This window comes from Oncorhynchus tshawytscha, linkage group LG07 (assembly GCF_018296145.1).
Source record: "Oncorhynchus tshawytscha isolate Ot180627B linkage group LG07, Otsh_v2.0, whole genome shotgun sequence".
In the NCBI taxonomy this organism is placed as follows: domain Eukaryota; kingdom Metazoa; phylum Chordata; class Actinopteri; order Salmoniformes; family Salmonidae; genus Oncorhynchus; species Oncorhynchus tshawytscha.
In genome coordinates this window covers 36,051,595-36,077,523 of record NC_056435.1, presented here as the reverse complement: position 1 = coordinate 36,077,523, position 25,929 = coordinate 36,051,595, and the positions used below count along the sequence as shown (strand labels likewise).

Genomic DNA, 25,929 nt, shown 5'->3' with positions numbered 1-25,929 from the left:
GACGCGTCAGCAGTGTGTGGGGGACGGGTCAGCAGTGTGTGGGGAAACGGGTCAGCAGTGTGGGTCAAACTGGTCAGCATAAGCCGACCTACTAACCATAACCTTTTGATCTGATTATTAATGTTGCTACAGATCAATTAATGGAAGAACACAATGTATTCTAACTGAAGACAGAATTTAGACTGGGGAATTGTAAAGACGGTATTAAGTCATCTTATAGGAGGCCATTCTATTGTGTGGAATTTAATTGACGGACCCCTGTTTGCTGACTCGCAGAGAGAGAACACTGCTTAAGATAATCCTCCTCAAGATTTTGCACTTCTCAAACAAGAGATAAACAGAAGATGCAGAACACTTCAGTAGAAAAGACACAGGCTAGAGCACAGTGTATTCAGTATGGAGGGAAGAGTTCGAAGTAAAGCAAGGGGTAGAAACAGAGAGAAGGAGAGAAAGAGCTACTTGTACAGCTGTGGAAGAAAAGCCAGAGAGCTGTTCAAAATGAGACTTATCCCTCTGAACCAACTGTTTTATCACATCTTGGAGAGCCTCCCCCTGTAAGGGAGGAGACGGCGGCATTGGTTACTTACGGCAAATAACCTTTCTACATACACCTCCTCATTGACCTTATCCCGCAGCATGTCCTGAGAATGGCGCACAAAGGTCACGTAACCGTCTGCAATGTCCATCCCAGGCTTCTGCAGAACATGAGAGAGATAGAGAGAGAGAGAGAGAGAGAGAGAGAGTTGAGAACAAGAGGGAAAGAGTAATTAGCCCCAAAAAAACGAATTCATTGTCTCACCAAGGCACCGAAACCTGTTTACCTCATAATAAACATGATGTAGACCAGCAAAGTGACATAAGTTATTATCAACTGTTATGTCATGTCAAGCTCTAAGACATGCATATGAAAAACTGACAGGTTTTAAAATAAACATTCAACCCAAAGTGTTATCAAATTGTCATTTTCAACTCAGAAAAAAAAAGTATTAAAATGTACAGTTGACATCTCTGGAGAGGTGTTTCATTTGCAGTGCATATAGACCCTGGGCTATGGCTGTCTTTTCACTGAACTTCCTATTAGAGATATGTACTTGGCCCAGAATCATCTGTCACAGTCTGGGCACGTGCAAAGTGAACAGAAGAACCAGGAACACGTGATCAGGCTGCTGAACAGACTGTTAGGACGGCTGCCATTTCTCATGCCATCTCAAATATTCAAACAGGACAATGCGTTTGCAAATAAGACACTCAATTTGTGTGTGTGTGTGTGGGTGTGTGTGTGTGTGTGTGGGTGTGTGTGTGTATTTCCCCCTCGCGCCTCTTCTCCGGTATATGAAACACATCCTTTGTGCCAGCGGACGAGGTCATATGAATTTGTATTACCCGCTGTAAACTGAACTTAGTTAACACATCCCTGAGTGGTTCCAAAGGGTGCAAATTAGTATGTTTCTCCAGTGTCATTTTATTTGTGCATTAAGCAAACAATTACCATGCAGAAACTAGGGCTCTGGCCCTGCGGACATAAGAGGCCCAATCACAGATCCACCGACAAAGGCATACATTTAAAAAGTGACGTGTTGAGCTTTTGTGGGTTTTTGTTACACAACACAACAGAGATACTCACAATGACATGCCTAGCTGGCTGTTTTTGCCCAGATCCATATCAGGGAAGATGGAATGACACACACACAAACACGTACACACGCACACTTGGACTGGGACAAGAAAAACACTGATAATAACGCTCTTCTCCCACTTACAGGTACATCCACATACTTTGATGCAGCTTTCACCTTGAAATGAGACAGAGAGTTTAGGTGAGAAGGAAAGATTTGAGATTCCAACTGTGCCAATTCTCTTCATTGCAAAAACGGTATACTGTGAGTGTAGCTTCAGTGTGTGACTGCAATATGCTTAAGTGAGTCATGCCAGGAAATGTAATAACACAGTTCACTCAAAGAAAATGCAGACTTCTATCACAATGTTCAGGAAACTACTAAAATACTTTTTCAAAATACCTTTTCATGCATTGGGAGTGTTATCATGAGCAAATTGAGGCAGAGAACATATGTTTGCTAAAGGTACAATATTTGAACAAGACTAATCCTACCCTATGATGATTAAAATCATTTCAAGATCAGGGTCCAGTTCTGTATGCAGTGTACGATGAGAAAGAGGGGAACGAGAGAAGGAGTGTGTTCTTACTGTGAAAGAGAGGAAGGAGGAGAAGAGAGTGCCCTCGTCGTATCTGGACAGTTTGGCTAGGACACTCTCTAGAATGACCACAAACTGACAGACAGGGAGTTATGTTACTGGCGAGTCCAACACATTAAAAACAACATTCATTTAATATCACTTTCAGATGTGAGTAAGACAGCACCTTTGCTACCAGTAAGGTGATCATCTCCTTCACAGTCTCCTCTATGAGAGCGTCGATTTGGGAATGGTACTGTCTCTGTTAGGAGAGAGACATGTTAGTCACGATGTCCAAATCCAGCGTCCCTCCCTTCCCTTCTGTTTGTTGCTACCAGGTCTCACAGTAGGCCAATATGCTAATCAGTAGTATGACAGTATTCTTTTGTCTTCACGTGAGCCATGTAAAAGACCTCAGACTAATTAATTCTGCGCTGATAATTGGTATCTGTCTCTAGATTGTGCAGTGATGAGAACTGTCAAATCGACCCCATGTATATTCAGTACCATCTACACACATGCTAATGAAATCAAAACATTTCAAGTGTTGGAAGACTGGGGAACACTGCATTGACGGCTAATTATACATTTGGGAACTGGGAGTGAGATTTCAATTGAATTGTTAGCCACACTTACCCAATCTCTAACAAACTTTCACAAGGTAGAGAAAAGAAATTAAAAGATGATCGTGAAAAAGCAAACGACTACAGCAAAAGCACATATTCAAGCAAAAGCTAAATCAGGAGACGGCAATCACAGTAAGTGCCATTGAAACTAATGTCAGTGAAAACTTTGACAGAAATACATACAGTATACAGAATGTACTACTTTACAACATGTATTGTATAAGAATAGCATGACATAATATAAGCAAATAGAAAGAAATGGAAGCATAGAAATGCTGATTCTAATTGACCTGGAGCTCCTGAATCCATGCAATTTTAAGAGAATACACATCTAACACACAGCTGGTGAGCACAAAATGATTTTCCCAAAGTGCATTGGTACTGCTCCAGGGTGGATACTGATCTGTATATCCAGTGCAACATGCTCAGTGATATAGCATATAAATCAGTGAGTGAAAGATAAATCATTCAAATCACTATTAGACATCAATAGAATGATTTACGTTATATTACATCTGGAATATAATAGGTGGAAACTGTGTTGGTCTGAGGCTGTACAGATGGAGGTGGACTGGTATCTGATGTCTGATATAAGACTGGTGTCTGAGGTCTGATCTAAGACTGGTATCTGATGCCTGATATAAGACTGGTGTCTGATATAAGACTGGTGTCTGAGGTCTGATCTAAGACTGGTATCTGATGTCTGATATAAGACTGGTGTCTGAGGTCTGATCTAAGACTGGTATCTGATGTCTGATCTAAGACTGGTGTCTGATGTCTGATATAAGACTGGTGTCTGATCTAAGACTGGTATCTGATGTCTGATCTAAGACTGGTATCTGATGTCTGATCTAAGACTGGTGTCCGATGTCTGATATAAGACTGGTATCTGATGTCTGATCTAAGACTGGTATCTGATGTCTGATCTAAGACTGGTATCTGATGTCTGATCTAAGACTGGTATCTGATGCCTGATATAAGACTGGTATCTGATGCCTGATATAAGACTGGTATCTGATGTCTGATATAAGACTGGTATCTGATGCCTGATATAAGACTGGTATCTGATGTCTGATCTAAGACTGGTATCTGATGTCTGATCTAAGACTGGTATCTGATGTCTGATCTAAGACTGGTATCTGATGCCTGATATAAGACTGGTATCTGATGCCTGATATAAGACTGGTATCTGATGTCTGATCTAAGACTGGTATCTGATGCCTGATATAAGACTGGTATCTGATGCCTGATACAAGACTGGTATCTGATGTCTGATATAAGACTGGTATCTGATGTCTGATATAAGACTGGTATCTGATGTCTGATCTAAGACTGGTATCTGACGTCTGATATAAGACTGGTTAAAGACTATAGGGATGAAGGAATCCTCTACCTCCTGTCCCAGCTCCATGGCACACAGCTTGGCTGACTGGGCCTTGGCATCCACCATCACGTTGAACATGGTGCAGATGGACTGAGGCACGCGGAGGTCTGTGGTCCGACTGCTCTTCTGGAGCTTGGCCTCAAAGGCCACCCTCGTTCTGGAGACAGGGACAGAGAAAGGAGAGAGGTTGTGGAGCACTATACACGGACCTACAATGTCTGTGTGTGTAATGTTTTAATCTATACTTGCTATTTCTAGAAGGTTTAAGGTTAGAATTAGGGTTAGAATTAGGTCTAGTGTTAGGGTTAGGAGCTAAGGTTTAGGGTTAAGGAAAATAGGATTTTGGATGGGATTGAATTGTGTGTCCCCACAAGGTTAGTGGTATATGTGTATGTGTATGTGTATGTGTGTAATTGTGTGTAAGCAAGTGCAAGGGTCCCATTCAGGAGTGTTCTCTCACCGTTTGACGCAGGACTCAATCATGTCGCTGGACATGAGTTTGAGCCTGCTCTCCAGGTGTTTGCCAAACTCCTCCTCAGGCCAGTGCAGGTCTCTGATGAAGGTCTGCAGCGCATCCAGCTTCCAGAACAGATCCTCGGAGGTCCCCGAGCCATTACTGGGCAGGAAGAACGGGGTACAGGTCAGGGGTCACAGCTAAGAGGTTAAACGTTAGAGCACTGTTACAGGAGAAAAGGAGAACACATGGGGGGTAGAGGACTACATCAAGGATCAGAGAGGATGGGCAAATCTAGGTCTCAGGATTCCATTTTGTTTGGGTTATTTTCACCATTTACCGATTGGTTCTAAAATATTTTGAATGGAAGATACTATATCTTTGATCTATTCCTGGCCAATGAGATTCTATGAATTGTGTTCATCAAGGTCCCAATCAGTGTATGGTAAAAATAAACAGACATGAGTATGTCTTTGACCAATTAATAACCTCAGCGTTGAGTAGTTATCAAAACCAGGGAAAGAGTAGGGGTCCATGCACACTGCAGGTTGGTCAGTTAGTTAGTGCACTCTGGGAAAACACACAAGGAAGGGTGGGGTTGCTTTCTGATGCGGTGATGGAGACTGTATCCCACTCCCATTCTCTGTCCCCTTCCCCCAAACCCTGTAGAAAGAGAGAGCAGATCTCTCCAGCCACACAGGTCTCTCCAGACACGCAGGGGCCTCCTCACAACTAGTGCCCACAGGTAAGAGCTCCAACACAGGATAAACAGGGACTTATCCTCCCTAGCACACTGTGGCAGACTGGAGAACAGATACATGTGATGGAAAGACACAAATTAAATACTTTTAAACACTAGCTTGGGTAGGGCATCATTTAATAATGATGTGTAATTTAGCATTTCCCATTCTTGGTGTTTTCCAATCAGCTTAAAATGTAATTTGTGTCTTTCCACCCTTCAGTTCAAACACATGCAGTAGGAGGAAAATGAAAAGCCATTGATGGTTCTCCATTTTGAAACACTGCCTACTCTAACCCCACTCCCCATGCTAGGGCCTTGGCATGAACATGGCTGCAGGTAGAACAATAAGAACACTGTTTTACTACATATTTTAGAATAGGCTGAGCCGGTTTCTTCCTAATTATCAACAATGTGGTTGTGTCAAGGCTGTGTTTGAGTTTTATTTTGTGGGGTGAGATTGGCTTAGTCTTTATGGATTATTTACAAGATACCAAACCTGCTTTTAGTTCAGGCCTATCTTTGACAGAGCAGTGCCTTTACATTTTGGGAGCGAATGTATTCATTTCATTTCATCTCTCTCTCTCCTTTCACACATTTTTAGTAGCTGGTGCTGAAAATGTTTCACTTTGGTAATGTGTCAGGTGTACCTCAAGGTGCAGAAGAAGTGCTTTTGATCAACATATCTAAACATAGCTTTGCAATTATCTGCATGCTGTGTCTCTCCTTGGTTCCCCGAGAGGGCTGCTAAGAGCCAACAGGTAGACATGGAGTTTTACAACTGGCAGAATCACTAATGAAATGGGACTTAATTTCATATTCCGTCAATATAAAAGTGGGATCATTATCATGGTGTGAATGAGTGAACATGATCTGTTTTAAAGTAGGCGTATCTGAGAGGCTCAGTAAAACAAGCACCAGGAGCCCTAGGGCTGATCAAAGCTCTCCTACTTCTGCACGTTAGGCATGGTTGGTTTTACAAATGCACTACAGGCCCTACTACAGTATGAGTAAAATGTGTCAATGTTTTATTGTGGCCTATTGTTGAGTAGCTGCCATTAGCTAACTAAGTCAAATCAACAAGGTCAAAGCTGCCCCCATCTAAATTAGGATTGGTGGATATTGCCTGTACATCTCCAGAAATTGAGCCAGTACTTCAGAGGACATGTGACATGTTCATGCCAAAAACACACATGCATTTTTCATGTTTCAGGCTCCAGCAGAGACTCAATACACACTCTGAGTCACATGTAGCTGCCATCCAGTTGGGTGTAGAAAAGCTAGGCATTGTTAGAAGGCTAACTGGTGGTAGATTTGGTACTTTGGGCATTTGGAGCTTGACATTTGGTAGACTCAAATCAGGAAGATTACTTGTTAGGCTCCTGTGTAGAGGAAACAGACATCAAATCAAATATAAATAAGATGTGCTATAACAGTGGTAATATGGATGTGTTTTAAAAGGGAAAGTGAAGCAATGCCAAGAAAAAGAAAAACAATTGGTGAGGCAGAGCAAATTTACAAGACAAATAGCTGTTATTAAGTTGAAACAAGTAAGGGTATAGTTGCAATGAATAGAAGAGACAAATCTAATGTTGAAAAATGATGCGTAAAGAGTGTCTTATCAGCATTGAAGAGAACAATGACTAAATATAGTTAACAATTGATAACTCAACATATGGTGACAGCAAATAGCTTTGACGTTAATACAAGGGATACCATATGAACACTAGGGAATACCAAACAGAGGAAAAATGTTTCCGACAACATTTTCAGACATATGGTCTTAGCTGCAATAGGAAACATTTGAATTCAATAGATAGTAAATAATCTTGCTAGTACAAATTAATATATTTGGTAACGATTTACTTTGACTACATATCCACAACACATTTAGTACACATATTTAAGTATTTCATGAACGCTTTACAACAGGTCTCAACAACATTATTAAAGGTTAATGAAATATATTCATAGCATATCTATAGCATATTCATGTCATGCTATGCAAGAGCTCATATTTAGGTATCTTAATAGATCCATCATTACAATGACAGCTTAGTGTCATCATTATGGCTGTTCTCAAAATAATGCTTCTGCCATACCAGTGTTAGTGAATATGCCAAAATGCCAAACAACATTTAGAAAATGATGCTGATATATAGCCTGTACCAGCCCCATTCCCCACATGACTTACCTTCTTCTTCTTCTCACTGAGGTCAATGGTGCATAAAGATCCCCACGAGGTTGAATCCTCCGGGTAAATTTTACGGATAAAATGTTGTAGTTGATACTATAACTCTTCCGTAACTCATTAACAGCCCTTCTCCACATCACAATTAAGTTAGTCATACTAGTCTATTATGCACACATGAAGGTTATGAATGCTATGCAGTCACATGAAAGGCAAATCAATTTTCCCATAAAGCATTTATAGCAAAGCACTTCATGGTAATTACCTGTTCAGTTTGCCACTCTGATCTATAACACCAACATTAAAGGTCTATGTATGAATTTTATGCAGTAAATGTACTGTCATTTCTATTTTTTCATTCATAAAGCATTTATAAGGCATTTATAAACATGCCTCACTTATCAAAAATAATACGAACACAATACAGAATGGTATTTTATTTACATTTTCCATATGTAACTTTAGCTAGCTAGCACAGAAAACAATTGCCAAAGAATCCTACTATTGACATTTTTCAGTTATTTTTTCTTGAATAGATTTAACAAAGATTCATATTCAAAGAATTCAAATTCAATTCCCCATTTCAGACTGATAGCTAGCAATAACTATTTTAGTGAGTAAAACGTAATAACACAAGGTGGTAAAGCTAGCTAGTGTTGTAACGATTGTCTTCGGGTGAAAGAGAGGACCAAGATGCAGCGTGATGATAATCCATATTTAATGGGAATACTTAAATACCGAACAAAAGCAACAAACCGACAAAAAGGAACGAAGACGAAACAGTCCCGTAACGTGAACACTAAACACTGGAACACTGGAACAGGAACAATCACCCACAAAATACCCACAGAATATGGCTGCCTAAATATGGTTCCCAATCAGAGACAACGATAGACAGCTGCCTCTAATTGAGAACCAATCTAGGCAACCATAGAGGTACAAAAAACACCTAGATAGGGAACACCCCCATAAACATACAAAACACCTAGACAAGATAAAACACATACATCACCCATGTCACACCCTGACCTAACCAAAATAACAAAGAAAACAAAGAATACTAAGGTCAGGGTGTGACAAGTGTTTCCCACTTATTCAACATTTTATTAACAATGTTAGCTATTTCACTGTTTACATTGTACTTTTGCACATTACAGACCTTTTAAAACAGGACAAATTTAAGAGACCATAGAGATGTATAAATAACTCATCTTTGTATATGTGCCAATCTAGCGTATGTTACAGCATAGGCAGTGACATGGAGGCTATCTCCATTTAGAAGTAGTCAATGCTCTTCTTCACGATTGACTGATCCCGCCTGATGACCCGGTTGGACATGACTCCAACAAGGTCATCAGGAGGGATCAGCCAACGAAGTTTGATGTCCCACCCAGTTGACTACAATAAAATGCTGGAAGCCCTCAATGGCGCTGTCCATGCTAATATGGTGCTGCCCATGCTAATACGGCCTTTCGGCAACTAGAAGCCTCTATCATTCTCTATGTTTTGACTGCAGATGAGAGGTAAGTCATGGTGGCATCGCTTCCGGGTGACAGCCTAGCATTCTTCTGGCTTTTAATAGCTTGGAAGATTCCCGAAAATGATGTCATGGCTTTAGAAGCTTCTGATAGGCTCATTGACATCATTTGAGTCCATTGGAGGTGTACCTGTGGAGGCCTACCGTCAAACTCAGTTCCTCTTTGCTTGACATCATGGGAAAATCAAAAGAAATCAGCCAAGACCCCAGAAAAAATATTGTAGACCTCCACAAGTCTGGTTCATCCTTGGGAGCAATTTCCAAACGCCTGAAGTTACCACGTTCATCTGTACAAACAATAGTACGCAAGTATAAACACCATGGGACCACACAGCCGCCATTTCTCAGGAAGAAGACGCGTTCTGTCTCATAGAGATTAACGTACTTTGGTGTGAAAAGTGCAAATCAATCCCAGAACAACAGCAAAGGACCTTGTGAAGATGCAGGAGGAATCAGTCCACAGTAAAACGAGTCCTATATCGACATAACCTGAAAGGCCCCTCAGTAAGGAAGGAGGCACTGCTCCAAAACCACCATTAAAATGCCAGACTACGTTTTGCAACTGCACATGGGGTCTGATGAAACAAAAATAGAACTGTTTGGCCATAATGACCATTACCAAGCCGAAGAACACAATCCCAACCGTGAAGTACGGGGGTGGCAGCATCATGTTGTACGGGTGTTTTGCTGCAGGAGGGACTGGTGCACTTCACAAAATAGATGGCATCATGAGGAATTGAAACTTAGGTGGATATATTGAAGCAATATCTCAAGACACCAGTCAGGAAAGTAAAGCTTGGTCGCAAATGGGTCTTCCAAATGGACAATGACCCCAAGCATACTTCCAAAGTTGTGGCAAAATGGCATAAGGACAACAAAGTCAAGGTATTGGAGTGGCCATCACAAAGCCCTGACCTCAATCTTATAGCGTGTGCGAGCAAGGAGGCCTACAAACCTGACACAGTTACACCAGCTCTGTCAGGAGGAATGGGCAAAAATTCACCCAACATATTGTTTGAAACTTGTGGAAGACTACCCGATACATTTGACCCAAGTTAAACAATTTAAAGGCAATGTTACCAAATACTAATTGAGTGTATGTAAACTTCTGACCAACTTGGAATGTGATGAAAGAAATAAAAGCTGAAATAAATGATTCTCTGTCACGTTCTGACCTTTATTTCCTTTGTTTTGTCTTTATTTAGTATGGTCAGGGCGTGAGTTGGGGTGGGCCTATGTGTGTTTTTCTATGTTGGGGTTTTGAGTTCAGCCTAGTATGGTTCTCAATCAGAGGCAGGTGTCGTTAGTTGTCTCTGATTGAGAATCATACTTAGGTAGCCTGGATTTCACTTTTGAGTGGTGGGTGTTTGTTTCCGTGTGAGTGTTTGTTGCCACATGGTACTGTTTCGGTTTTCGTTCATGTTCACGTTTATGGTTTTGTATTTCATATAGTGTTCAGTTTATGTCTTAAAATAAACGTTATTGACACTTACCACGCTGCGCATTGGTCCTCTGATCCTTCTCGCTACTCCTCCTCAGAAGAGGAGGAAGAATGCCGTTACATTCTCTACTATTATTCTGACATTTCACATTCTTAAAATTAAGTGGTCATCCTAACTGACCTAAGACATGGAAGTTTTACTATAAATGTCAGGAATTGTGAAAAACTGAGTTTAAATCTATTTGGCTAAGGTGTATATAAACTTCAGACTTCAACTGTACGTACATATACTGTAGGTAGGAAAAAAGTGACTAGTGCCATGACTTGCCCTCCTGGATGGAGATCAAAGTGTTGAAACACAGGGTCCTTAACTTAGTGATGAGTTTGGAGGTTACTATGGTGTTGAACAGTGAGTTGTAGTCAATGAACAGCATTCTCACATAGGTGTTCCTTTTGTCCATGTGGGAAAGGGTAGAGTGGAGTGCAATGGAGATCGATTCATCTGTGGATCTGTTGTGGCGGTATGCAAATTGGAGTGGGTCCAGAGTGTCTGGGATGTGGATGTTGATGTGAGCCATGACCATCCTTTCAAAGCATTTCATGGTTACATATGTGAGTGCTAAGGAGTGATAGTCACTTAGACAGGTTACCTTGGCATTCTTGGGCACAGGGACTATGGTGGTCTGCTTAAAACATGTAAGTATTACAGACTGCGTCAGGGAGAGGCTGAAAATGTCAGTGAAGACAGCTGCCAGCTGGTCAGCGCATGTTCTGAGAAGGTGTTCTGGTAATCCTTCTTGCTCTGTGGCCTTGTGAACTTTAACCTGTTTAAAGTTCTTTCACACTGGATACGGAGAGCGTGATCACACAGTCATCCAGCACAGCTGGTGCTCTCATGCATGGTTCAGTGTTGCTAGCCTTGAAGCGAGCATAGAAGGAATTTAGCACGTCTGGTAGGCTCACGTCACTGGACAGCTCGCGACTGAGTTTTCCTTTGTAATTCATGATAGTTTTCAAGCCCTGCCACATCTGACGAGCATCAGAGCTGGTGTAATAGGATTCGATCTTGGTCTTGTATGAACGCTTTGCCTGTTTGATGGTTCGTCGGAGGGCACAGCGGGATTTCTTATAAGCGTCTGGATTAGTATCCCACTCATTGAAAGTGGCAGCTCTAGCCTTTAGCTCAATGTGGATGTTGGCTGTAATCCATGGCTTCTGGTTGGGATATGTACGTACGGCCACTGTGGGGATGACATCGTCAATGCACTTATTAATGAAGCTGTTGACTGATGTGGTAAACTCTTCAATGCCATCAAATGAATCGCGTAACATATTCAAGTCTGTGCTAGCGAAACTGCATCCACTTCATCGGACCACTTCCTAATTCAGTGCGTCACTGATACTTCCTGTTCGAGTTTTTTCTTGTAAGCAGGAATCAGGAGGATAGACTTATGGGCAGATTTGCCAAATGAAGGACGATATGATATGTATAATTTTTCACCTCATAATGTCCAAAAGTACAATGTATGTCTTAAAATAAACAGATAGCTACCATTGTTAACTAAATGTCTTATGAGTTTTATGATGAGTTTAACTTTTATTGACAAAGTTGGAAAATGTGTTGACATTGCCAGGAGCTAAGCTAGCTAGCTAGCGACATTAGTGAATACATACTAAATACTACATACTAAAATAGTTATTGCTAGCTATGACTCTGAAATGAGGAATTGAATATGAATACAATAAATATCAATCTTTGTTAAATCTATTTAACAAAAGTTTAACTGAAAAATGTGAATAGTAAGATACTTCGGCAATGTCCTCAGCAATTGATTTATGTGCTACATCTAGAAAATGTAAATAGAAATGTTCATATTTCCTTTAAAATTCTGTGTTGTGTCTGTGTTCTTTTTGATAATTGAGGCACGTTTATAAATGCTTTATGAATAGGAAAATATAAATTATATTACATTGACTGCATAGAATTCATACATAGACCTTTAATGTTGGTGTTATAGATCCGTGGCAAACTGTACAGGTAATTACCATGAAGTGCATAGCTATAAATGCTTTATGAATGTGAAAACAGATTTGACTTGAATGTGACTGCATAGAATACATAGATAGATCTTTCATGTGTGGGTTATAGACCAGTATGACCTACTTAATTGTGATGTGAACGAGAGTTGCTAATGAGATATGAAAGAGTTATGATATGACCCTCAACTTCACAATTTGATCTGTAAAATTTACCCAGAGGATTCAAACCCGTGGAGAACTTTATGCACCATTGACCTCAGTGAGAAGAAGAAGAAGGTAAGTCATGGGCCTATACCGGCCGGTGGGGGAAATGGGGCTGGTACAGGCTATATATCAGCATCATTATCTAAACGTGGTTTGGCATTTTGGCATATTCACTAACACTGGTATGGCAGAAGCATACTTTTGACTACAGCCATAATGATGACACTAAACTGTCATTGTAATGATGGATCTATTAAGATACCTAAATATGAGCTCTTGCATAGCATGACATGAATATGCTATAGATATGCTATGGATATATTTAGTGAACCTTTAATATTGGGCTTGAGACACCTGTTATAACATGTTCATGAAATACTTATGAGTAATAAGTGTTATGGATATGTAGTCAAAGTAAATAGTTACCATATATTTTTACACAATTGCCCACAAATATATACTGAACAAAAATATTAGTTATAGTTCATAAAAGGAAATCTATCAATTGAAATAAATGAATTAGGCCCTGATCTATGGATTTCACATGACTGGACAGGGGCACAACTATGGGTGGGCCTGGGAGGGCATAGTCACACCCACTTGGGAGCCAGGCCCACCCACTGGAGAGCCAGGCCCAGCCAATCAGAATTAGGTTAAGTCAAAATAGGGCAAATTACAGACAGAAACACTCCTCAGTTTCATCAGCTGTCTGGATGGCTGGTCTCAGATGATCCCAAAGGTGAAGAAGCAGGATGTGGAGGTCCTGGGCTGGCATGGTTACACATGGTCTACGGTTGTGAGGCCGGTTGGAAGTACTGCCAAATTCTCTAAAATGACGTTGGAGGTGGCTTATGCTAGAGAAATGGACATTACATTCTCTGGCAACAGCTCTGGTGGACATTCCTGCAGTCAGCATGGCAATTGCACGCTTCCTCGAAACTTGAGACATCGTTGGCATTGTGTGTGTGACAAAACTGCACATTTCAGAGTGGCTTTTTAATGTCCCCAGCACAAGGTGCAGCTGTGTAATGATCATGCTGTTTAATCAGCTTCTTGATATGCCATAACTGTCAGGTGGATGGATTATCTTGGCAAAGGAGAAATGCTCACTAACAGGGATGTAAACACATTTGTGCACAACATTTGAGAGAAATAAGCTTTTTGTGCATATGGAACATTTCTAGGATCTTTTATTGTTGCTCGTGATACATGGGACCTACAGTTTATATGTTGTGCTTATATTTTATTCAGTATACATCATTTATGTGGATATCAACCTAGTTCATGTACAAATACATGGTACAAATGATCACCCCAAAAATATCTGAACATTTATTTTAATATGAACAGGAAAGCCTAAAATCATTGACAGTAATTCATGTTTGAAAATATATTATAAAAAATATAAATAAATAAATATATTATAAATATATTATCATCTACCTATATTGTATGTTGGGTAGAACCCAACATCCTTCATTGATTAATTGGCCTACATGAAGAAAGGTATGCTTAGGCTACTGCAGTATGACTAGTCTGGATGCCTGTCAGTTTCTGCTATAGCCAACTTGAATGCCGAAACTGTGTAGCACCCAGGATATATAATCATTACAATAGGGTGTTGATTCTAGATGTTGAGGTGCCCTTACTTGACAGGCTCCCAGGACTCCCTCTCGAAGCCCCTGTGGATGGACTGGGCGATAGATGACTCCATGAGGTCCACATATCGCACCACAAGGGGGGCGTACAGGTCCTGCAGGTGTCTATGGAACTGCCCGTTGCACAGGTTATCTGAGACAGGAAAGAGCATATATTAAGTCATTCATTAAATTGTAACACCAAAGGAACAATCATCAATTTAACAGCCAAGTGAGAATGACTTGGAAATGCTTCTCCTTCCTGTCTTCCTTGAAGTGATCGCTGTCTTTGAAAGGACTGGTTGTCACGTTCTGACCATAGTTCTGTTATTTTATCTTTGTTTTAGTATGGTCAGGGCGTGAGTTGGGTGGACAGTCTATGTTTGTTTGTTTTTCTATGTTGGTTTTTGAGTTCGGCTTAGTATGGTTCTCAATCAGAGGCAGCTGTCAATTGTTGTCCCTGATTGAGAATCATACTTAGGTAGCCTGGGTTTCAGTTTTGGGTTGTGGGTGTTTGTCTTCCGTGTCAGTGTTTGTCGCCACACGGGACTGTTTCATTCATTTCACGTTTATTGTTTTGTATTTCTCAGTGTTCAGTTTATGTTTTAAAATAAACATTATGGACACTTACCACGCTGCGTTTTGGTCCTCCGATCCTTCTCGCTTCTCCTCCTCAGAAGAGGAGGACGAGGTTTGTTACACTGGTCTTATGAAAGCTATGCTGTGGACCCCTTGCTTTAAGCTTTTGAATCCTATCAGAAGGAAGCTAATAGTAGTCTAGCTCCTCGCTATCAGCTACCTTACTAGACTATTCTCTCTGTTGTATATCTGTTGCCTATAGTTTTTTTTCAGATAAGGCATGATTCCTCTATATTCAACTGGTAAAAAGGTAACGCTAACACAGACCACGGTGATAAAATGGAGGCCAGTGTGTGCTAATGCGATGGCTCACGGCTCCACACAGTGGGTCTGTATTTTATCCCTTTGAGCGCTCGCTCTCCCTCTCTCTGTGTGTATGTGTTGGTAGGCTATATATGTGTGCTGCGTGTATAGAAGTCAAGGTCGATGATACATAGTAGGTGCGATGCTTATTTTGTTCCTTGATTGCCGCTCTCCAATTAGCCACTTGAGCGGCTGCTGTACACTTTGATGTATTTGTCCAGAGGTGAGGATGCAGGGCTCGCCCCTCTCCCAGCCACTTCTGTTTTAGATCTCATTAACTGCTTCAATGGCGTCTGACTTTTGGCGCCTGTCTGGTGCTAGGGCTATTTCCTGACATATAAGCTAGCTGCTGTGGGGAGACAAAACAAATGACCTTCTGTGTAAATTGCCCCTGTGATATGGAATGGTAGTTGTGGGGATGTTGCACTGTGTGTGTAGTGTAGATTTTGACATTGTATACTGTGGAGGACCCTGAGGGAGACGGATAGATGGATGCTATTTTGGTGACCATATCACTCATCACCGTGTGAGGTTTGCATGTTGAGTTATGCTGTCAAAGTCATGTGAATTAGAATGACTAGTATTACATGGAATTAGTCCATGTATGCTACATCAGTTATACTGTGTGTAAAGTGTGCACTATGAAATCCAACACATCATGTGTTGACATGCAGTGATCACTGGAGCCTTTGGTATTATAAAAGTCAATTGGGGAAGAATACCATTAATTTCGCCCTTCTGTTTGGCTTGTATCCAGATGGTCTAGTAACTATGATCATTGGAATGTGAATAACCAATCGGCTATTTAAAAAATTAAATGCCACTGTGAATGTGGCCAATTGTGCAGCAGTAGCAAGTGAGCATAACAAGCTGTTCCAGTCTAAGTCCATTAAGCCACTGCAGGTGAACAACAGACTGCATTACATCCTTCCAGACTCCTGGCTGACAAGCTAAAAGGAGACATTCCCCAGGGACAATTAGCAAGTGTAGGTTCACTTCACAAAGGCAGTGGTAAGTGTTTCTTTTCTGGCTCACGCTTTCAGCACCCTGGACAGTGCTCCTACGGCAACTGCAGTTCATTAGGGAGATGACAGGGCCCACAGCAACCATTTCACTGTTAGTCTCTCAGCTCTTACTGCGAAGCTCCCATAGCGCCCTATTGTCCTCTCAATTACCTTCATCCCTTTCATTATACTGAAGTCAAATGCAGAAAGGATCATGCTGTGGGAAAGTAACATTAGATCTCAACTCTAGGTTTTAGTTTCTTCAGTTTGCCAAGACCAACCACAATGAATATTCAATAAAAACCCAGTCCTATGTGACATGAATGCTCCACTCATGTTAAGTGTGTGCTGTATGGTTCTGGAGTGCTAAATGCTGTGCGTGTCTGTTCATAATGTAGCCCTGGTTCAGGGCCTCGATCAGGGTTGGAGTCACTCACAGTCGGTCCTCAGGAAGTCGTTGAGGAGCTGGAAGAGAGGGAAGCTGTCCCAGCTGTCAGGGGGCTGCACCTCCAGAGCAGCGTCCATGTCCACCGCATACAGAGACAGGAAGGTCTCCGCGTGCTCCACCATCAGGTCAGACCACCACGCAAACGCCTAGAGACGGAGAGAGACAGAGCGAGAGAGAGAGTGTGAATGATTGAGTGAGTGAGTGAGAGAGAGGGGGAGAGAGAGAGAGAGAGAGAGAGAGAGATGGATTGAGTAAAGAATGAAAGAAAGAGGAGAGAGGAATACATAGACAAAGAGAACTTGATAGAAGGTGGAATGAACGAAAGAGGTAGAGGGTAGAGAGAAGAAGAGGAATGGGAAGATAAAGGAAGTTTGAGAAAAATAAATAGAGGGTGAAAGAGGGGAAAAGGGAGGCAGGTAGAGAAACATACAAAGAAAGAGAGACAGAAACACAAATTGAGGATAAGATTATGCAAATATAATACAAGCACATCTCTAACTACAAGCCATTCTCTAGAGGAAAAGGGAGAGAATGCTACTCCACCGATCTACAGTATATAAGGGCTCTTTTCTTCACTCGTTTTCACAATAAGAGTCAAGTTGTCACCTCTGAGGCATCACACAGAGATCTCTGGGGTACACTTCACAGCTTTGAGCACAGTGTTTCAGTTCTGCGCTTGAGCACGGCTAAACGTGCGCTGTTCTGTTGGACCACAGAGAGAGACACAGGGAACTGCATAGACACGGCTCCTTGACTAAGTCATTCACACAGAGCTGCTCTGAGCCTCCCCATAGGATAGATAGAATCAGTGGAGTGACAGAGTCTGGAACAGGCTGGTCTCATGCAGGTTAACACTCAGCTTCCCATGCTCCCCTATCTCTTCCCATTGGAGGCCTTGGCCAGGAGCCATTCACATCGTCACACCTCTGTGATGTGAATGTTCCCATGCACTCTGGCATGGGACGGTTGGCATGACAGCGCCAGCAGCAACCAGCAACAGGATCTCTGGGTCAAAATGGTGAAGCTCATAACCATAAATAATATCTTCATTATAGGCTTTGAGGAGGATTAATCTTCTAATGCACCACATTGGATGCTGAATTGAGTAACAGTAAGGGTCGGTTTAATTTCTATTCAAGTCAATTAATGGTCTTTACTGGACATGTCATACACTATACACAAACATTGTATTAGATTCGCCAATTGAGTTGAATAAAAATGGAATTGACTCAAACTGAATGAATGAGGTGACTGAGGGTCCTGAGTTGTGGAGTGGAAGATGTGTCTATTGCTGCTTCTGCTGGTCTACTGACAGTGTTAGTGTACATTTCTAATGGGGAAATTCACACAACAATGCACTTGAGAAATGCAAGAGGGGATAGAGTGGGTTACGTTGACCCTGACAAATGGCATGCTTTTTCCATTGAGAGTACTCAAGTCTACAATGGAGGAGGATCAGCTTGTTGGGTCAAGGTGACTGGATCACCTCTCTTACCTGTCACACAGCTATCCTCAAACACACAGCACTACAGAGCAGGTCTTTCCCTGACAGGATGGGACCAGAGTTGGCTGTGGCAGTTGGGGTGGACAGAGAAAACTGCACCAGACCAGATGGTGAGGGGGGCGATGTGGTGGTGGGGGAGGCTACTATATTTCAGTAGGAGGGGTCTAAGTATGATAGACAGGGACACTGCCACAGTGCTTGTTGGGTTATGCCTTATCACCAACGGCAACCCTTTGGGTTGAACAAGCACTTGCACAACTCTCTGGGATGGGCTGACAGCAACTACAAGGGAAGAAGTTGGGGTACAAGGCTATTACTAGACAAGGAAGATGGGAACAGTTAAGATCATCCCTGGGTATTGGGCATCTTCAGGACATGCACATAGTATGGGAGGTGGGTGTGGCAGGGGTTAGGGGTCATGGCAGGTGGGGGGTGGCGAGGGTTAGAGGTCATGTTATCAGGATCTATCACATACCTCTTTGCCCTGTTCGGACATTCCCCGCAAACAAAACAAACAATGAGAGAACAGGAAGGGGTTAAGTCAGGTACACTTCTGCAAAGTTGGTGTCCCCGTGTTTACTTTTTTCTTCTCGTGGTTAGTGGGCAGAAAATATGCGATGATGATAGTGAAAGAAAGAAATGATCCAAAACAAAGGAGAACATTTTTTTTTGTTTCAAAACATAGCATGGCATGTGAAAAATATGCCAACATTCTATTTTGTGAATAAACATGATAAACACGAGGAAAACCATGCACTTGCACTAGTCACATAATCAATAGACACATTTGGTGTTTAAAAATGGGTCACTGAGGTCTGTAAATTCTCTTCACGTTTCTGGAAAGAGTACAAATACAGTCATGTGCCACTAAAAAGTGTGTGATACAACAACAGGATGATCGAGTCTGTGAATCATCATCACACCCAACCTCCACTACACTACACACTGTACTACACTGCTCTACCAGACCCATGCAACTTCTGTGGGGGACACCCTTGTTCACAGGAAAAGCAACTGTGACATCACAGAGAAAAACTTCCTAGCTAGCGCCTAGGGTAGGATATCAAATCAAATCAAATCAAATTTATTTATATAGCCCTTCGTACATCAGCTGATATCTCAAAGTGCTGTACAGAAACCCAGCCTAAAACCCCAAACAGCAATCAATGCAGGTGTAGAAGCACGGTAATAGGGTTAATTAAAGCCCCGCTGGCTTTCACATCCAGGTGGGCATGTATAGCAAACAAAGTAACCCTATCAGAAATCCCCCAGTCACACTGTGCACTGCTCATCGTTGTCATCCAAAACTAAGCCCGGTGCACATGAAATTATGAAACCTTTTTGACCTTTGAAACCACACCTTGACCTCCTACCGTGCAGGCCAGTGCTGTCTGGCTAGCATGCACCAGTGAGATATGGAGAAAGAAAACAGAGATAGGAATACTGTACCGACTGATTTCCAGTACTTGTGACTGTAGCCTGTTAAACACAGAGTCAGACACAGAATAAATGCCGCATGGTTCTCTGTAGTTATTCATTCTCTGCTCTGGTAATAACTGACTTTGGATTTTCCCTGGTCACGTTGCACAGTGTTTGATAGGAATATATTAGACATAATGTATGTGTGTGTGTGTGTGTGTGTGTGTGAGAGAGAGCGAGACAGACAGACAGACAGACAGACAGACAGACAGACAGACAGACAGACAGACAGACAGAGTGTGTGTAATGTACTCACCTCTGCATGGTGCTCCTCATTCTGTTGGAGAACCTCGATGACCAATTCGGCCAGGCGGATGGTGTCCTCCAGCTTTTTGGCTGGGGTGACTAAGCGCCCTACATTCTCTGAAGCACAAAGGTCACAGGTCAGTATGGAGGGAGACACATGGCTGTAAAACCTCCCCACAACGTCTCATCAACGGTAATGGTAAAGGTGTGCTATTGTGTAAGCCTCAGAGGGCAACACTGTAATAACACCATCAAGAACAACACAGGTATAATGAGACAAATGAAAACAGGGAAAACAACATATGTTCCACAGTTACCATGCAAAATGTGCAGAACGTCGTGCAGCACTCTTCTTCATGTTTAACATGTGACATGCAAAACTACTCTCACTGTCGTCTGGTACTTTCCCCAGCTGAGTAGGATAGCTGTGACAACCAGGATAAATATAACCACTAACAAGTGTAGAGTGCAAGTATTTGCATTATTACAATAATTGTTTTTGCATCAAATCCATCTTGAAGAACAAAAAAACACAATAAAGTCTGGTGTTCACATACTACTATTAGTAATGGATACCAACTCAGTCTACAGCAATCATGTAACAAAACAGAACTAACGGACGAAACCCAACCAGCTCAACTGACCAATGAGGTTGTGATGATACTACACATAAATGTCAGGCTTTTGAAGAAAATAAAATAATAAGTAATATGGTGAAGAGAAGGTACAGTGGGGAGAACAAGTATTTGATACACTGCCGATTTTCCAGGTTTTCCTACTGACAAAGCATGTAGAGGTCTGTAATTTTTATCATAGGTACAATTCAACTGTGAGAGACGGAATCTAAAACAAAAATCCATAAATCACATTGTATGATTTCAAAGTAATTCATTTACATTTTATTGCATGACATACGTATTTGATCACCTACCAACCAGTAAGAATTCTGGCTCTGACAGACCTGTTAGTTTTTCTTTAAGAAGCCCTCCTGTTCTCCACTCATTACCTGTATTAACTGCACCTGTTTGAACTCGTTACCTGTATAAAAGACACCTGTCCACACACTCAATCAAACAGACTCCAACCTCTCCACAATGGCCAAGACCAGAGAGCTGTGTAAGGACATCAGGGATAAATTGTAGACCTGCACAAAGCTGGGATGGGCTACAGGACAATAGGCAAGCAGCTTGGTGAGAAGGCAACAACTGTTGGCGCAATTATTAGAAAATGGAAGAAGTTCAAGATGACGGTCAATCACCCTCGGTCTGGGGCTCCATGCAAGATCTCACCTTGTGGGGCATCAATGATCATGAGGAAGGTGAGGGATCAGCCCAGAACTACACGGCAGGTCAATGACCTGAAGAGAGCTAGGACCACAGTCTCAAAGAAAACCATTAGTAACACACTACGCTGTCATGGATTAAAATCCTGCAGCGCACGCAAGATCCCCCTGCTCAAGCCAGCGCATGTCCAGGCCCGTTTGAAGTTTGCCAATGACCATCTGGATGATCCAGAGGAGAAATGGGAGAAGGTCATGTGGTCTGATGAGACAAAAATAGAGCCTTTTGGTCTAAACTCCACTCGTGTTTGGAGGAAGAAGAAGGATGAGTACAACCCCAAGAACACCATCTCAACCGTGAAGCATGGAGGTGGAAACATCATTCTTTGGGGATGCTTTTCTGCAAAGGGGACAGAATGACTGCACAATATTGAGGGGAGGATGGATGGGGCCATGTATCGCGTGATCTTGGCCAACAACCTCCTTCCCTCAGTAAGAGCATTGAAGATGGGTCGTGGCTGGGTCTTCCAGCATGACAACGACATGAAACGCACAGCCAGGGCAACTAAGGAGTGGCTACGTAAGAAGCATCACAAGGTCCTGGAGTGGCCTAGCCAATCTCCAGACCTGAACCCAATAGAACATCTTTGGAGGGAGCTGAAAGTCCGTATTGCCCAGCGACAGCCCCAAAACCTGAAGGATCTGGAGAAGGTCTGTATGGAGGAGTGGGCCAAAATCCCTGCTGCAGTGTGTGCAAACCTGGTCAAGAACTACAGGAAACGTATGATCTCTGTAATTGCAAACAAAGGTTTCTGTACCAAATATTAGGTTCTGCTTTTCTGATGTATCAAATACTTATGTCATGCAATAAAATGCAAATTAATTACTTTAAAATCATACAATGTGATTTTCTGGATTTTTGTTTTAGATTCCGTCTCTCACAGTTGAAGTGCACCTATGATAAATATTACAGACCTCTACGTGCTTTGTAAGTAGGAAAACCTGCAAAATCGGCAGTGTATCAAATACTTGTTCTCCCCACTGTATATGTGTGAGAGAGAGTCAGCAGAGGTAACTGGAGGACTGGGTAGTAGCCTATACAGTACCATACATATTTGGTTCCTCATTCAGACTTCAGGGCATCTTAGGCAGGGTCAAAGATCTTTCGATATGACTGACTTACCCATTTCTTAACGAATCAGTCAGACAGACTTCTCAGAACAACACCGACTTACTTGACTTATTTCCCATTTATCAGTCTGTTTACAGTCCCAGTAAAATGGAGAGATTAATGTGACAATGTGGACTTTTACACTGGCAGAAGTCCTCTCCTCACTGCTTCTGCTCTTTGTCCGGCATACACATCTGTCATTGTGCTAGTTGGTATTCTGTAGTAGCAGGGGTTTAATTAGCAGTGTACAGAGGTACAGTTCTGTGACGCACTCACACTGGCATAGCACTTTAAGCCCAGTGGTGTCCGTGGACTGAACTGTGGACAGAGGATTGCCTCTTTGACTGAGTTTTGAAATGACAGCCTAGTCACCCTTCTGGATGGAGGGATTAAAAGAATGCCCTCAAACAAAAAGGCAACTTCTTCCCTTCGTTAATGAAGGGGCAGGGGAGCTGGAGTGATACAGGTGAGGTAAGGGACAAGGGCACAAATCTAGATCATTTATAACAGAAACTCAGTATTGCCACATTCTACACTATAAGGGATGTCTGCTGTTTTAGACCTGGGAAAGCAGGTGAGAGCTCTGTCTATTCAGTGGAATTGAAACAATGTGTCACCCAGAGTGACACCACACTCTTAGAAAAAAAGGGTTCTAAAAGGGTTATTCCGCTGTCTCCATAGGAGAACAGTTTTTGGTTCCAGTTAGAACACTTTTTGGTTCCAGGTAGAACCCTCTGTGGAAAGGATTTTACATGGAACCCAAAAAGGTTCTACCAGGAACCAAAAAGGGATCTTCAAAGGGTTCTCCTATGGGGTCAGCCAAAGAACGCTTTTAGGTTCTAGATAGCACCTTTTTTCCTAAGAGTGCAGCAGGATCGCAACCCTGAAACAGTCTGAAGTGACATAAATACCTATGATGACTACAGTATGTGCTATTATCATCTATGATCTCATCTTAGTTCACGTATTTATTTCCAATGTATCAACATTCCTATTGATATAAAAACATGGTCATCTATGGACAATAGCAGTCAGAATATCCAAACCATCTCATCACTTATGGTCAAATTTTGCAACCATCAATACCAAACCATGACAGGTTTGTATTCAAAACTATTGCATTTTAGTACATTGGAGATATTTATAGTTCATGCACTTTCTGCAGAGGAAGTAATACTTTAATTGTACTACAGCATACATTCCAAAGCATGTAATAACTGCTTTAACTTACATGTACTTGCAATAAAGCAGTGCTAACTCTGCAGGTTTCAATCACACAAGTGTGATACTCAATGGCAATGGTCTGAATGGTCTTAAAATTGCTCCCTCCATTTTCCCTCTTCCGCACTTCCTCACTTCTTTTACTTCCTGGAAGTAATCTAGTGCAGTAAGGCCACATTACAGGAAAGAGGAAGAATTTTAAAACAATTCAGAGGATGTCCATTGGGGGAGCCACCACAGATGAGCGGTCTTAACAGGAGGGTTAGAGAGAAGACTTGACAGTTAAGGTTACCACAATCACCCACTGGGGAGGGCTGCATCTCCATCACTGGAATGCAGTGCAGGTACAGGGGAAACTACAGGGCAGGGGTGTGGAGACATAACGCTGTCACAACGTTCCTGTAACATTTCCAGGCCGTGCCTCAGGAAGGCTGTGAGATGTTATGTTGCTATGGCTAGAGCCGGGTTAGGATATGCTCATATATATGATGTCACCTGGATCCTGATCCTGATGATCTTTCTTATCTTTCTGAGTTTTCTCCGCTAAGTGAGAGTAGGAGCGAGGGGGAGCAGAGAATGAAAGAGAGGGAGAGACAAAGGACGGTGGAGGGAGAGAGAGAGAGAGAGAAAGAAGAGAGGATAGTCAGTACTGAAAGCATAAGAGCAGGATAGAGTGGAAGTCTGGAAAACAGGTGGTTGAGCAACATCTTTCACCCTCTGATGTTAACCAGTACTCAGACATAGACACACACATAGCTTCATACAGTAAAACATACACATCCAACATACACATCCAAACAAAACCCAAACCTCCAAAAAGAATACACACCCTTCAGGACATACAGTAAAAAGCTGTAATAATATAGAAAACACACCCTTCAGGACATACAGTAAAACGCTGTAATAAAATAGAAAACACACCCTTCAGGACATACAGTAAAACGCTGTAATAATATAGAAAACACACCCTTCAGGACATACAGTAAAACGCTGTAATAATAAAGAAAACACACCCTTCAGGACATATCAAATCAAATCAAATCAAATGTTATTGGTCACATACACATGGTTAGCAGATGTTAATGTGAGTGTAGCGAAATGCTTGTGCTTCTAGTTCCGACAATGCAGTAATAACGAACAAGTAATCTAACTAACAATTCCAAAAAACTACTGTCTTATACACAGTGTAAGGGGATAAAGAATATGTACATAAGGATATATGAATGAGTGATGGTACAGAGCAGCATAGGCAAGATACAGTAGATGATATCGAGTACAGTATATACATATGAGATGAGTATGTAAACCAAGTGGCATAGTTAAAGTGGCTAGTGATACATGTATTACATAAGGATGCAGTCGATGATATAGAGTACAGTATATACGTATGCATATGAGATGAATAATGTAGGGTAAGTAACATTATATAAGGTAGCATTGTTTAAAGTGGCTAGTGATATATTTACATCATTTCCCATCAATTCCCATTATTAAAGTGGCTGGAGTTGAGTCAGTGTCATTGACAGTGTGTTGGCAGCAGCCACTCAATGTTAGTGGTGGCTGTTTAACAGTCTGATGGCCTTGAGATAGAAGCTGTTTTTCAGTCTCTCGGTCCCAGCTTTGATGCACCTGTACTGACCTCGCCTTCTGGATGACAGCGGGGTGAACAGGCAGTGGCTCGGGTGGTTGATGTCCTTGATGATCTTTATGGCCTTCCTGTAGCATCGGGTGGTATGTAGGTGTCCTGGAGGGCAGGTAGTTTGCCCCCGGTGATGCGTTGTGCAGACCTCACTACCCTCTGGAGAGCCTTACGGTTGAGGGCGGTGCTGTTGCCATACCAGGCGGTGATACAGCCCGCCAGGATGCTCTCGATTGTGCATCTGTAGAAGTTTGTGAGTGCTTTTGGTGACAAGCCGAATTTCTTCAGCCTCCTGAGGTTGAAGAGGCGCTGCTGCGCCTTCTTCACGATGCTGTCTGTGTGAGTGGACCAATTCAGTTTGTCTGTGATGTGTATGCCGAGGAACTTAAAACTTGCTACCCTCTCCACTACTGTTCCATCGATGTGGATAGGGGGGTGTTCCCTCTGCTGTTTCCTGAAGTCCACAATCATCTCCTTAGTTTTGTTGACGTTGAGTGTGAGGTTATTTTCCGGACACCACACTCCGAGGGCCCTCACCTCCTCCCTGTAG

At 42.1% G+C, this 25,929-nt stretch overlaps 1 protein-coding gene across 12 annotated transcripts in view; it reads right to left on the bottom strand.

Annotated features, from left to right (window-relative positions):
- LOC112255258 (calcium-dependent secretion activator 1) overlaps positions 1–25,929 on the bottom strand; it is a 180,363-nt gene that overhangs the window by 24,933 nt on the left and 129,501 nt on the right. For 2 of the 12 annotated variants that reach the window (XM_042324354.1, XM_042324365.1), the window contains 11 exons: positions 20,080–20,186; positions 18,820–18,828; positions 16,830–16,986; positions 14,459–14,600; positions 6,635–6,778; positions 4,664–4,819; positions 4,213–4,360; positions 2,381–2,455; positions 2,206–2,289; positions 1,761–1,793; positions 588–695 (listed from right to left, as the gene is read on the bottom strand). In XM_042324354.1, the coding sequence (XP_042180288.1) occupies positions 588–695; positions 1,761–1,793; positions 2,206–2,289; positions 2,381–2,455; positions 4,213–4,360; positions 4,664–4,819; positions 6,635–6,778; positions 14,459–14,600; positions 16,830–16,986; positions 18,820–18,828; positions 20,080–20,186 (1,163 nt within the window). Of the gene's footprint in view, positions 1–587; positions 696–1,760; positions 1,794–2,205; positions 2,290–2,380; positions 2,456–2,829; positions 2,845–4,212; positions 4,361–4,663; positions 4,820–6,634; positions 6,779–14,458; positions 14,601–16,829; positions 16,987–18,819; positions 18,829–20,079; positions 20,187–24,235; positions 24,284–25,929 lie in introns of all 12 variants that reach the window. The other 10 variants (XM_042324360.1, XM_042324363.1, XM_042324361.1 and 7 more) reach the window with 8 other exon arrangements.